The sequence below is a fragment of the Rhagoletis zephyria genome, unplaced genomic scaffold, assembly GCF_001687245.7.
Source record: "Rhagoletis zephyria isolate East Lansing unplaced genomic scaffold, Rhagoletis_zephyria_1.1 Rzeph_scaffold_06705, whole genome shotgun sequence".
Taxonomy (NCBI): Eukaryota; Metazoa; Arthropoda; class Insecta; order Diptera; family Tephritidae; genus Rhagoletis; species Rhagoletis zephyria.
Window position 1 is genome coordinate 10,096 of NW_016163788.1, and position 13,993 is coordinate 24,088.

The following is a 13,993-nucleotide window of genomic DNA, read 5'->3' on the forward strand; positions in this document are numbered from 1 at the left end:
TTTGCCTCAAAGATTCCCTCTAAAACCTCCCTATCAACATAGATGATTTTGTCTAGGGCCTGCTCTCGGTCTAGGTCCGCTCTAAGACGGTTAGCAACTAGCTTCACAAAGATCTTACGGGAAAGGTCAACATGGTCAAGGGGCAACATGTAGCAAAAAGTGTTGCTGTTGTTGTAGCGGTTACTAAGTCCCGCTCGGGTCGATTCATCCGTCAACGTTGTCGTCGGTTTCACCTAAGTGGAGGCCCAGGAAGTGTGCGACTTCCACAGGGTCTGTCCATAAGGACAGGGGCGTCAGCTAAGTGGGGTTCTCAGGGCATGTTAAGAGGTGCCGAGAGTCATGTGGCGACTCTCCACATGCCGGGCATTGGTTGGGCACATCCTCATCAGTTGAGCACGCTGCAATAGCCAGAGCGAAGTTGGGCTATTGTGGTGCGTCTACATAACTCGAGACTGATTCTCTGCGAATGCCGCTCAGGGCCTGTCGGTGGGCTGACGGGTCCAGAGGTTGTTTAATGACCCTCTGGAGTTCGTAGAAATGCCTCCTGGCGTGCCTTCGCGAGGGCTGTTCTGCAAGCAGCTGTCTGCTGGGATGACCCCGTGTGTGGCTCCCCACAAGGAACTGCTTGCAGAGCATTATTTTATGCTCCTTGACTGGGAGCATATGGGCCTCGTCGCGTAGGTGGTGTTGGGGCGTCATCAGGAGGCATCTGGTCGCTGTTCCTAGTGCCGTGTTTTGGCAGGTCTGTAGCTTCATCCAATGCGCCCTGCTAGTCCCAGACGACCACACGGGCGCCGCATAGATTAGAACCGGCTGGCCAATTGCCTTGTATGTTGCCAACTGCTTCGCTGGGGTCAGGTGGTTCGTGAAATACGGGAGTAGCAAGACCTCTAGTGTCTTCGCTACCGGGGAAAGGAGGGTTATCGGGCGATAAGACTCTCCTTTGTTGGCTGGTTTCTCCGGTTTGAGCAGTGGGACCACTCTCCCCATCTTCCACATGTCTGGAATGACGAGAGTGGCCATAGACAAGTTGAGGACCTCCGTTAGGTACGCTACTCCGGCAGGACCCAAATTGTTCAGCATCGACATGCATATTCCGTCGGGTCCAATGGCTTTGGAGGCTTTTGCCTTCCCGATGGCTACCCTTACCTCACCGCTGGTGAAAAAAAGAGGCACTCTGAGTTTTGGCATTTTGTGCAGCCTTCTGGTCACTCGACGTTTGGCTTTATCCACCGGAGGATGCAGAATAAACTGCCGGCTAAAATAGCTCGCGCATCGCTCCGAGTCCGACGAAGCGTCGTCACCAAAGGCTATTTCGACTCTGTCGTCACGCTTCGTCGGGTTGGACAACGACCCCACGGTTGACCAAAGCTTACTCACACCAGAGGCGAAGTTGCAAGTCTTCAAATGCTCTTCCCATTTCTTCCGCTTATGTACGTTCACAAGTTGCCGAATCTCCGAATTGAGATCCCTGATACGGGGATTTCCGGTATCGGCCTGACAAAGATTGTCACGCTCAACGGCTAGAACAGCCGCTTCAGCAGGAATGATCGGATGAAGTTGGGGTGAAGCGGGATGTAGCAGCAGTGACAACCCTGCGGAATTTACGTTCACCTATGTGGTTGATATGGGTAGTGCAGTGAAGGCGCTTTCAGACCCATCCGCGAAGCCTTTCCAGCCAGGAAGCTAAGTCGTCAGGTTTATCAATCGAGATGACTATGGGCAGATGGTCTGATCCTAGGGTCAGCATAGGTCACCATGATGGCAGATGGTCTGATCCTAGGGTCAGCATAGGTCACCATGATAGTTGATCAGACCACCGCTGACAATTGTTAGATCTGGCGAGCTGCCCATAATCCTGGTGGTGCTTCGTCGTTAATTGTGCAGAATGTCGAATCGTTTATCTGCTCAGCCAGATGTATTCCCCTACGATCGTTTGACAGGCTTGAGTTCCAAAGATCGTGGTGCGCGTTAAAGTCGCCAACTACCATACGGGTTTCACCTCTGAGTAGCGTACCTATTTTAGGGTGATATCCTGCCGGGCAGCTGGCGACAGGGGGTATGTATACATTAAATATTTCGAGCTCAACATCGCCTGACCAGATAGCAATACCCTGACATTTTAGGATGGTATCCCTGCGATCGATGTTTGCTTCAATAAGACGATACTGCACGGTGTGGTGCGTGATGAACGCTATGTCTCCACCATTGTCTCGCTCGCGATCTCGACGGTGCACGTTGTATCCGGCGCAATTCAACAAGGCTGAATTGCCATGCAACTTCGTCTCTTGGACCGCAGCTATTAATATTTCATGCCTTCCCATGAATCCCAGTTATCTCATCGATCTTGCTCTGGAGTCAAACCTTCAAACACCCCCATACACAGCACAAATGGCTTGAAGCAAAGGGAAATTTCGCTTNCCTAACCTCCATCTTAGCACACGCTTAGCAAATAAGGAACTAGCTTAGCCATCAGTGAATTTCAGTGCATTTAAAGTTTCAGATGCGTTGTTTGCTTTTACACGAGAAATGTCAAAACCGGCAAGGCCACAAGCGCGGTTTGCGGAACACGTCAGCATCTATTCACTACATCGTGGCCGCCAGAAGACCCGGAAAAAGTTTAAGCTCAATAAGGCCAAGATAGCCGTTTTGCACCATTATGTGTGGCTTGTTATCCTGTAACGAGTTGGCAGCATAATAGCAATATTAAATGGATAGCTATTTTGTTGGAGAACAGCCCCGATGGAGCTATTAGGCCTAGAAATGGTGCTGTAAAGAGGGTAATCTAACCGCCCTATTCCCACACGGCTGACAAAACTCAGTGGCCGTACTACNCCGGGCAGCTGGCGACAGGGGGTATGTATACATTAAATATTTCGAGCTCAACATCGCCTGACCAGATAGCAATACCCTGACANCTGGCGACAGGGGGTATGTATACATTAAATATTTCGGGCTCAACATCGCCTGACCAGATAGCAATACCCTGACATTTTAGGATGGTATCCCTGCGGTCGATGTTTGCTTCAATAAGACGATACTGCACGGTGTGGTGCGTGATGAANTTAGGATGGTATCCCTGCGATCGATGTTTGCTTCAATAAGACGATACTGCACGGTGTGGTGCGTGATGAACGCTATGTCTCCACCATTGTCTCGCTCGCGATCTCGACGGTGCACGTTGTATCCGGCGCAATTCAACAAGGCTGAATTGCCATGCAACTTCGTCTCTTGGACCGCAGCTATTAATATTCCATGCCTTCCCATGAATCCCAGTTATCTCATCGATCTTGCTCTGGAGTCCGTTACAGTTGAATTGTAGCAGCTTTGTGTGCCTTGGGAGACCGATTGTTATATGTGGTGTTAGGGAGTTGTAGGAGTAGGTAGGAGTTGCACTTGCCTGTTGTCACGTTACGATATATTCTGGACTGACAAACCGAGCAGATTTTTGAAGGGACTAGGAGTTGCCGGCGGCCGTGTGTGGGTACTATTGTGTTTGTGTGTGTGTCTATTATTATGTTGTGTTGGGGTGTGGGTGTGTTGGTTGTGTGCTGCACGGGAGGGTGGTGGTTTGCCGTGGAGGCGGTCCGGTTCGCACTGCATGGGGCACGAACGACGTGGTCCATTGCCTGTGCGCACGTAGGCCCGACCAGTTGCGGAGGTAACTCCACCCGTCACAGGCATTGCACCTGACCGAGGTGGAGTTTGTGTGCAGTGTCTCTGGCATACTCAAAAGGTGTAAGTTTCTGGCCTGGCTTGGACTTAATGCCAGCCCTGAGCAGAAGGGTACGGAGCAGATGTAACCCTAGAGTAGAGCAACGTTTGACGGATTTCCCCTACCTAAACGGCGTTAGATCGCCGAAACAACAGCCCTTGGTCGGGTAAAACCCGAGTCATTCCGGTACGTAGAACCGGCTGTCATGGGAATGTCCTAACCTCCATCTTAGCACACGCTTAGCAAATAAGGAACTAGCTTAGCCATCAGTGAATTTCAGTGCATTTAAAGTTTCAGATGCGTTGTTTGCTTTTACACGAGAAATGTCAAAACCGGCAAGGCCACAAGCGCGGTTTGCGGAACACGTCAGCATCTATTCACTACATCGTGGCCGCCAGAAGACCCGGAAAAAGTTTAAGCTCAATAAGGCCAAGATAGCCGTTTTGCACCATTATGTGTGGCTTGTTATCCTGTAACGAGTTGGCAGCATAATAGCAATATTAAATGGATAGCTATTTTGTTGGAGAACAGCCCCGATGGAGCTATTAGGCCTAGAAATGGTNGTGCTTACAAAACAACAACAACAACCTTCAGATAAGCAAAAATGTATGATATAATCGAAAATTTTGTTTTCTAATAATTTCTATAATGTGAATTCTGCCGAAGCAACCCCGATCGCAGCGAACAATTCTGGTTTTGCTGAACTGGTTTGGGATCGTGGTTTGGGACCAAATGCACTACCAAAAGTCAGCTGATTTGGGAAATTTTTTATCATATTCTTTTGCTCCAGAAAAAAGCAACCTTGTAAACAATGTAAAAAACAAAGGGGGATAAATGAGGTGGGAGCCAAAAAGAAATTGCAAAGCGGAAGAAAAACCACGCATTTTATGAAATTAATTTGTGAAAATTAGAAAAAAGGTTCTCAGAATCCAGCCGCAACCCACGAAAACACGATGAGTGAGGGTGTTGATTCTGATGAGTCTCTTTACGCAGCCTTGCAGCAGCATTTTGGCCACAGTAGCTTTAAATCGGATTTGCAGAAGAATGCCATAAAGTGTGCCGTGGAAAGTAAGTTTGTTGTGCCGTCTCTAATTTGCGTGCATGTTTTATTTGGAAATATATGTATTTCAAACAGAAAAACGCGATATTTTTGTGTCCATGCCCACCGGCTCGGGCAAATCGCTTTGCTACCAGCTGCCAGGTGTGTTGTGCGAGAATCAGATAACTATAGTGTTCTCCCCGCTGCTGGCACTCATCAAAGATCAAATTGATCATTTGGCTAAGCTAAAGATACGCGCTGACTCGTTGAACTCGAAAATGTCGGCAAAAGAACGTGATGCCGTCATTACCGACCTGAAAGCCTTACGGCCCAGCATACGGTTTCTGTACATTACACCAGAGCAGGCGGCCACACTTTTTTTTCAGGACCTATTGCAATCGTTGGTGAAGTTCGATAAGATCGCCTATTTTGCCGTTGATGAGGCGCATTGTGTATCACAGTGGGGTCATGATTTTCGACCGGACTATCTCAAACTTTGTACCTTGCGACGCAAGTACCCCAATATCGTTTGGATGGCGTTGACTGCAACCGCTTCGCGGCAAGTACGCGAAGATATTTTCCAACATTTAGCTCTCAAGCAGCCCGTTGCCAAATTCACTACGCCAAGTTTTCGGAACAATCTCTTTTATGATATAGTTTTTAAAAATTCCATAGAGGATGATTTCCAGCATTTAGCTGCATTTGCATTGCATTGCTTCGGCGATGTTGATGAGTTCAAAAGTGTGCCTGCGTCGAAACGTGGCTGCGGCATCGTTTACTGTCGTACGCGAGAGACCGTCGAACGTGTAGCGTACGGAATATCGAAGCAAGGCGTCGGTGCTGTAGCATATCATGCTGGCCTGAAGGCAGGCGAGCGCATACAGGTGCAAGAGCAGTGGATGAATGGAGAGTATCCCGTGATATGCGCAACCAATAGTTTTGGCATGGGTGTGGACAAGCCTTCAGTGCGTTTCGTAGTGCACTGGGATGTGCCACAAAATGTGGCTGCGTATTATCAGGAGTCAGGACGCGCTGGGCGCGATGGACTACAATCCTTTTGTCGGCTCTATTATGGAAGAGAAGATGTGAAGTCAATACAATTTCTTTTACAAAATGATGTCAACCGTTCGCGAAGCTCAACTTGCTCTGGAAAGCAGGAAAAAGCGGATGTTAGTACACCGATAGTCTTTGAATTTTTAACAAAAAATAATTTATCTTTATTGTCTTTGTATGGCGCAGCGTGCAGTAAAGAATTTTGAAGAGATTGTCAGCTTCTGTGAGAGCATACGCTGTCGTCACAGGCTATTCTCTGATTATTTTGGCGATCCACCTCCAGAATGCAATAATCAATGCGATGTGTGCAAAAACCCAAAGAAAATTGAAAAGGCATTGGAAATGTTCCACAAGCTCTGTATGGATGGGCGTTTCAAGTCTGACGTATCACTTGAAGATAGCGCAGATTTGTATGAAGGTAAGCCACAGGAGAAGTATTAAATGAATGCATTATTGTGTAATAAGTCAAACGCAATTTCCAGGTGGTCGAGCTGCTGCGAAAAGGCTTAAGGACGATTACGGCGGTAACGACTCCGACGAAGGATCAAGTGAAAGCCATGAACAAATGTCAAAGAAGGCCAAGCGTGAGACAGAAGATTTCATACGAAAACAATTTCAACTACGCAAGCAACTGAGTGCTGCACGCGATTTGGAAAAGGAGGGAAATTCCCAGATAACACGCGTCAAGAATGCACCTTCTAGCGAAGTGAAGGTTTCCGGGCTCACGACAACCATACGTGAGAGTTATTTAAGTTCACTTGTTAGTGTACTTAAATTGAATGTCGAACAGTGCAAAGAGGATGATCCGCGGCGAGATCTTCGTCATCGTGATTTTGAAGCCATTGCCATAGACATCGAGTATGATTGCTTTTCAAAGGTGAAGGTGGTCAGCCTGTATCGGCATTCGTTGGCCAAAGAGGTAAAGTAGATGGAAGTGCTTTTTTGTTAGTTTTCAAAAATTCCTTTCTTACCACAGCTTGCTGCCATACGCCAACAGACGAACAAAGAGTTACTCATGCCTATTCTCAGAAACTATGTTGCACGCCCTGAAACCAGTCAACAAAGCGTTTGGACGGGAGGCAGCGTTGAGTATTTCGAAAGAAAGTTGAAGAAGTTGGAAGACTCTCGGCCATCATCACCTAATACAATCGCCGGTGGGAATTCCTCGAAGGATCTACCAAAAGCATTGCGTCACAAGAAGAGTTATAAGCAGGACACCGCTAAACAGACCACCATTGGCAGCTTTTTCGAAAAAAGTAAAGGAATTAAAAGCGAAGAAGCCGACTGTTCGCCTGTAAGCAGCAGCGGTGACAGCCAAGTTATGGAAACCAATGAAAACGGTAATGTTATAAAGACAGAAATCGCAGAGTTGGCTGATATTGAGCAAAAGGAATGTGAAGAACCAAAGGAGGTTAAGAATTCTGAAGCTTTAACAGCAGAACCCATAAAGGATGATAACTCTTTCGGAGAGGATAAAAACGAGACCATACGAAATGAATCTTCAAACTTAAAAATAGATGACGATCTTGAAGATATAAGTGACAAAGACATAAACTCAAATGAATATAAAATGAGTGAAGATGAAGAAGTGCACGACCCAGATGAGGACAAGAAGGTCATTTCCGATGTGCATGTCACCCAACAACAACAACCTTCTACGAACAAAATAGATAACTTGTTTGGCAACGAAGATTGGGATGATCCGGTAGAGGAGCTGGTGGAAAGTTCCATCAAGTATACAGCCAAAAAAGAAGATGGAAAAATAAAGACATTATTCGGGGAAGAATCGGATATATCGACGGCAAATAAATCCGACAGCTCCACCAGAGGTGGCCCGCGTAACGACGATGAAGATGATTATTTCGACATGCTGTCCCATCACAAACGGAAGCACAGAATGTCACACTACACCAAATCGAAGGAGAAATCGCCTTTGCACAGTTACAAGTCATCAGTGAGCTATGACGCTTACTATCAATCAGCTTCATCCAGCTCAATCTCACACCATCACAAAGCCTCAACTAGTTCTAATCTAACATCGCATCAATACAAATCGGATTCATCCTCCACCAGCTCATCGTCACGTCGCAAACACAAACATAAGCATCACTCAAAGCACAAGCACAAGGGTGACGATTTGGATGAGCTGGATATGTACGAGAGTTCCTCCTCGGCTACAAAGTGTAAGTACAAGGACGCCTTCGTGGACTCGGTCAAATACGAAAAATCAGTGAAGGAAAAACTTAAGGCACTGCGCGCTGAATGGCAGGAGTTTGAGGGCGAATCTGATAGGAAATTAGAGGACTCTGAGGATTCATTGGATGAATTGGAGCAACTCGCATTGAGCAAGAAGAAAATTGAAGAGGAATTGAAAGCTTTGGAAGAGCTTGAAAGAGCCGCCGCGGAATCTGAGAAATCGGCTGCCCTGAAAAAGGCTTCAAAGAATGATGAGCAAACAGCAACGAATGCAGACGGAAACTTGAATGAAAAGGAGATGCCCAAAAACATAACTGGATCAGGTCTAAGAGCTGAAGATGTGGCAAGACAATCGGATTGGTATGCAGCGAAGCGCAAAAGGGAGCAAGCCGCACTCGCAGAAAATGATATGAATGGCAGTAAATCTAAATTTGCTTTGCCGAAGAGTGGAAGGAGCGGCGAAAATTCCAACTCCAGTGAACTAATGGTAAAATTTGGTGAATATAGGAAACCGGTGCTTCGCCCAGATCAAAATTCAAGGCACCTATCGCATGATAGGCAGGCTCGCCTTAATGCTGCCAAACATAAAGCGGATGTGAGCAAATCAGTAGTGGACTTACTGAATCCTTATTATAAGAAGAAGATCACCACGAAAGATCTCTTCAAAACATTAGCCAAAAGGATAACAAATCGTGTTTGTGAAGGCAAATTGGGTGAGTTATAAATTATAGGTACCTACATTACAAATCCTATGTAAAATCTTATTTTCGGTTTTTTTTTCAGAGTCGTCACATTGCAAGTCTTACATACGCGATACATTTCTCACAATCAATGAGATTGCTACGGAAGCTGACATAGATAAATACTTTCCACTTTCTTAAACAAATGGCTGGTACAAACCTAAGCAATTGCACGTTCAGATTGTGGACCAATACCTTTCATGAAAATCATTCAATCGCGTGGTGAGCATATGTGGAAATAATTTGAATTTTAAAACCTTGGTGGATATACATATATTTATAAGCATTAAAGCTTAAGTTGAGATTCCGTATTATAATATTGCAAGACAACGTACGATTAAATTTTCTTGTAAAAACATAAGGCATTCAAAAGAAAAGAATGAATTGATCTTATTTTTCGCTAACAATTTGGGCGCACTGATGCATGGTTGCAAATGTATTGTCCAAAACAAATAACATTTGAATTGTGTTATTCTCGCAAAAATGATAAGTAGCAATAATTTTCACGAAAGGTACATATATTTAATTTAAGCTCCCAGAATTCTATGAATACGTTATTTTATTGAAAAAAAAAAATATTAACTTAAGTTGCGTTATTTCTAACAAATGGGTTTAATGGCTCCGTAAGGATATCAATTACTCAACTTCTGTGGCCAATTATAAATGGTAGTAATTAAAGTTAATTCTCTGCTGGCTGTAAGTGGCTTCTGTTTCCTATATTCGCTTGTTTACATAGACATTACTTTTGAAACATATAAATGTAGTAGTATTTAAAGGAGTGCATGCGTACATATGTATACATTTAATTAATATAAATCATACATATGCAATTACATATAAATATCAATATGTAAATATTAAAGTGTAGAATGTCATAATATACTGATTAAAATATGGACAGTGCTATACATATTTTAAAAACAAAAAAAGATGGTGTGTTTTTTTGTTGTTGTTGTTAGCCGCGTACGTTTCTCCTAATTGACTTCTATTTTTGAAGATTTCAGAGACTGGGTAAAAGCTTAAATAGACGGCAGCGTTGATCCGGACTAACTCGGACTTAATCCGGATTAACTGCAGTTAATTCCCGAGTCGATTCGGATCACCGCTGCCGTCTGTTTATGCTTTAAGCCGTGCTTAGGAGAAGTTCCGGGTACTCTATGAATTTGTACAACGATTTTGGGAAGCTGTGCCCAAACGCGTGAATCGAATCAAAAACCTTTTACACGCACTAATTTATTAATAATGTCGGTTGGAAATATGGTATTTTTTTGCAAGTTTCCGAGCTGAGCTGTTAAAAAAAATATCCACGAAATATCTCTGCAAAAGGTGTTCAGTTCCTTCTCTTTAGCAAAACAGAAAGGAGAATTCTACTTCGTGAGGGTTATAATCCCTAAGCGCGGCCGAAGGCCGCCTACGCAGAAAGTTGTTTTCTGCAAAAGTTGTAAAGCCCCTTTTCTTCGGCAACACTGAAAGGAGAATTCTACTTAGTGGGGGTTATAATCTCTAAGTGCGGTCGAAGGCCGCCTACGCAGAAAGGTGCTCTCTGCAAAAGGTGTTCAGCAACTCTTCTTGGGCAACAGAGAAAGGAGGTTATAATCGTTTTGGAAAAAATCCAAATTTCCGGTGTTTTCAAACAGCTCCCAAGGGTCTTTAAGGGGGGAGGAGGGCGAGGGGTGACTTTTCATAAAGCGGCGTCCATCCTCTTTCGTTTAGGGGGGTTTGGGAAGCCACGCCCCTCCCCCTCCGCCCCACCCCTAAATCGTTGTACAAATAGCTAAAGATTTCCCGAAGTTCCAATTGGTTATTCGAAAAATTTGTGGTTGTAGCATAAAACTATTGCAATTTCTACGCTGCTGTGAGCTCTTTAAAAAAAAAGAGACGCTTTGTGGCTGGATAAATTGTCTACCCTTATTGTACATAAATTGTTGTTTTAAAAGCAACTTACCTCACTAATATTGATGGTTCCCACGACAGTCCGGCCGGCGTAACCGAAACGACCCAGATTTATGTACATATGTATCTACATATGAACATGTGTATATCTGACCAAGGACTGTCACTCCAGCATCACTCCCCAAACACTCTGGGGACAGAATGCTGTTGCATTCGTTGCAAGTTACTATTAAAATTTTCACTAAAATTTTCACACATTAAACATATCTACATACATTAAGCCCATGCACATATTACATACGTATACATATATGTATAACCGAAGCGACACTAAATTTACACTTTCACACATTTGCCTCATAAACAACACCCGCGCTTATATTTTATGCATTTTCGATAGAGACATCACTCGACTTCAATTTAACACACGATTTATCTAATTTCGAATGATATTTAAACGCAAATTTTCAATTTTTTAACTTTCAATAGCTTGGCGCTAATTTTTACAAACGCAAAAAAGGAAGTGGTTGTAATAGCGGCGGAAATTTCACGAAGAACAGAGTTGCACTTTACTCAATTCAGACTCATTCACAATAGCAAGAAAAATAGAAAAATAAATTTAAAAATATTTCTGTAAAAAGAGTAGACGATTGAAATACTATGTCAAAATAATTCAATTTACTTTTAAATATGTATACATGCATTGGAATGCAAAGTTATAGGTACTAATTTAGAAACCATTTGATTTTGTATGTTTGTTGGCACTAAAGTTTTGCTGGAATCAAATGCAACCCCGCGCTTGTCAAATTTCCGCCGCCATTCCAACCGCTTCCTTTCGCGCGTGTGCAAAAATTAGCTACTAAGTAGTCGAAGTGAAAAATAGAAATAAAGCAATAAATATTCTACTACATTTGATTAATTTAGTGCGAAATTGAAGGCAAATAAAGTTTCTATTGAAAATGAGCCTGGACGTTGTTTTCAAGGTGGTTATAATGAAAGTAAAAATTGAGGCTAGCCAATGATAAACTTATGTATGTGTGGGTGTGTGAAAATGTGAAATATGTGCTACTTGTCATTGTCATTTATTGAACAGGAAAATTAGTACAGTAAGATTTTGAATCTTTTATCTTTTAGATGAAATAGCAATTTAACTGCTTTGCATTAGTATCAGTGGATATTAATGGAGTTAGAGAGGTAAGTTGAACATTATACAAATATACAAGCCTTTAATTTACTCAACAAGTATGTATGCTTGTATGTTAGGGCTGGCCAGTTTTGATGAGAGATTTTTTCGACTATGCGCGTAAAGCACGGAAGGCTTCTACGTGCAATTTTTAGTCAATTTGCAAAGAAACCATGGGTCTCAAGTCAATTTGGATTTTGCCAATTGGCGAAAATCGGTTTACTAGCATTTTGCTGTAGTGTCGTAAAAAAGTGCTTAAATTTTGTATAAAAACTTACTATAAGGGGTTGTTTAGTGTGACAAATTCATTTCTGCTCTTTTTTCTTGAATTTCCCACCAGAGGGCGCAACAGTGAAATTTTGCACAGCTTCTTCTAAACCCATTTTCGTCATTTGGCAAACTCCAAATTGATTTTAACCCATGGTTTCTTCGGCAAATTGGCCCGCCCTAAAGTATGTGTGTATGTATGTATGTTCATATTTATTCCTCGGTTAGACCGATAGCAGAGCTGCGGTTTACATTAGTTCTGTTCGCTATGAAAAAAACTTGAACAAGCTGGTACCAATTGTTACTTAATCGGGTTCGTTTGGACAAAAAACTTGCAAGTTGCAAATTCGTGCTGGGAAAAATTTTTTGTTGAAACAAGTCAGAGCAAATGTAAATATACGTATATGTCCTGTTTTGTTTCCCACTTGAAAAAAAAAAAAATATTATGTTCTAAATGCAACCGTGGACGCCAGCTGGCACTGCAGCTTGGCAAATTTCTTCAAAAAAGTGTTAAACAGCTTTTTCGAAGTTAGAATTTCCCTGGGAGAACAAAATCCTCGGGAGTATTTAGAATTGGGCCGAGTAAGTTTCTCTCCTTGGGAGAGTAAGTTACCTTATTCTCTGAATTTTGTTACTGGCTAATTTTAACTTAAATTAAGTAACCTAAAATGAAATACCGTTGCAGGTAATGAATAATTAAATTAAATAAAACAAAAAATTAAAATAAAATGAAATAAATTAAAAATATCTACATATACATATGTTTGTATGTAACAAATTATATCAAATAAACGAATTAAAATAACATGAAATGGTATGAATAGAAGTGGAATGCCCATTTAACAAAATTTTTCCAACATTACATTCTGGTATCCAGTGCGCCAAAAGAGCACAGCTGAAGAAGTGTATGGCATCGAGCGCCATCAAACTTGTTCGCACCCATCAAAGTACATAGTTGAAACTGTGTGCGTATCCAACGACTTCCCCAACATGAACGAAAAAAAACATCACACAATGCCAAACAATACTCCCAACTCACGTGCGCCTATGTATGTGTACATTATTTATAAATATATACCCTACAAGACAGCTGAGTATCATATGAGTACTCATATTATCATTATCCCTAATCACAAAAGTGCTTATCAAAGTCCTCATTTTCGTTCAGGCCATGGGAAAAAATTGAGTACTTTCCCCTCAATGTTGTCATCAGAAAGTCCTCAGTACTAATAGTCAAACTACTCATTTATGCCGTACTACAAAAACAAAAGTGTAAATGTGTGAGAATTTTTGCCTAAAGTGCTCAGCAATGTCTTGTAGGGTATATATATGGATATGCGAGTGAGATACATTTGTAACTGGTCGCTTGCAACAAAAGAACTCCGGCTGGCACTGTAGTTGTGTGCGTATTTCGTATGGTTTTCGTTTTCGGGAAAAATGTTTCATTGAGGTCCAGCCGGCAGGCCGCTCTTCGCTCAACGCTCATTCGTAGTTCTCTGTCCGCGCGGTGCGGTTGTGCGAGATTTTGTCGTTAGCGGTGCGCAAACACAACCAGTCTACCTGCCGAGCGCAAATTTCGTCGCTGAAAATTTTTATTTTTTTGTGTAATTCGTATATATATTTATATGTATTTAAAAATGCATAAATAAAACAGAAGTGTGTGCGTTAAAAATATATTAATTAAAATGAGTTTCAGTAGTTAATCCGCGAAATTACTGAACATAAATTTGAGTAGAGTGGACTGTGTGCGATTGTGATACCTACATACAGAGATTTCGAGAGGAAATTGCGTTTAAAAATCTATGCTGCACCGTACAACTTTTTTAATATAAAAATAAGTAATTTTTATTTAATTTGTATTACAAAATACATACACGAGCGGGCGCTCGCTTAAGAATTATATGTAG

At 42.5% G+C, this 13,993-nt stretch overlaps 1 protein-coding gene across 2 annotated transcripts; it reads left to right on the forward strand.

Annotated features, from left to right (window-relative positions):
* Positions 1-4,546: 4,546 nt before the first annotated feature.
* RecQ5 (RecQ5 helicase) lies at positions 4,547-9,639 on the forward strand. Of its 2 annotated transcripts, none has more exons than XM_017629342.1 (6): positions 4,547-4,783; positions 4,851-5,923; positions 5,994-6,225; positions 6,290-6,726; positions 6,784-8,716; positions 8,787-9,639. In XM_017629342.1, exons 1-6 carry the CDS (start codon positions 4,669-4,671, stop codon positions 8,882-8,884), a joined length of 3,888 nt encoding a protein of 1,295 aa, XP_017484831.1. In that variant the 5' UTR covers positions 4,547-4,668; the 3' UTR covers positions 8,885-9,639. The 2 variants fall into 2 exon arrangements, with proteins under 2 accessions (XP_017484831.1, XP_017484832.1); XM_017629343.1 differs by having other exon boundaries at positions 4,694-4,787.
* The last annotated feature ends 4,354 nt before the right edge of the window (positions 9,640-13,993 follow it).

Coding starts and splice junctions, on each gene's coding strand:
- RecQ5 (XM_017629342.1), top strand. CDS start 4,669: ATGAGTGAGGGTGTTGATTCTGATGAGTCTCTTTACGCAGCCTTGCAG. Junction 6,226..6,289: donor TAGCGCAGATTTGTATGAAG/GTAAGCCACAGG, acceptor CGCAATTTCCAG/GTGGTCGAGCTGCTGCGAAA. Junction 8,717..8,786: donor TGTTTGTGAAGGCAAATTGG/GTGAGTTATAAA, acceptor TTTTTTTTTCAG/AGTCGTCACATTGCAAGTCT.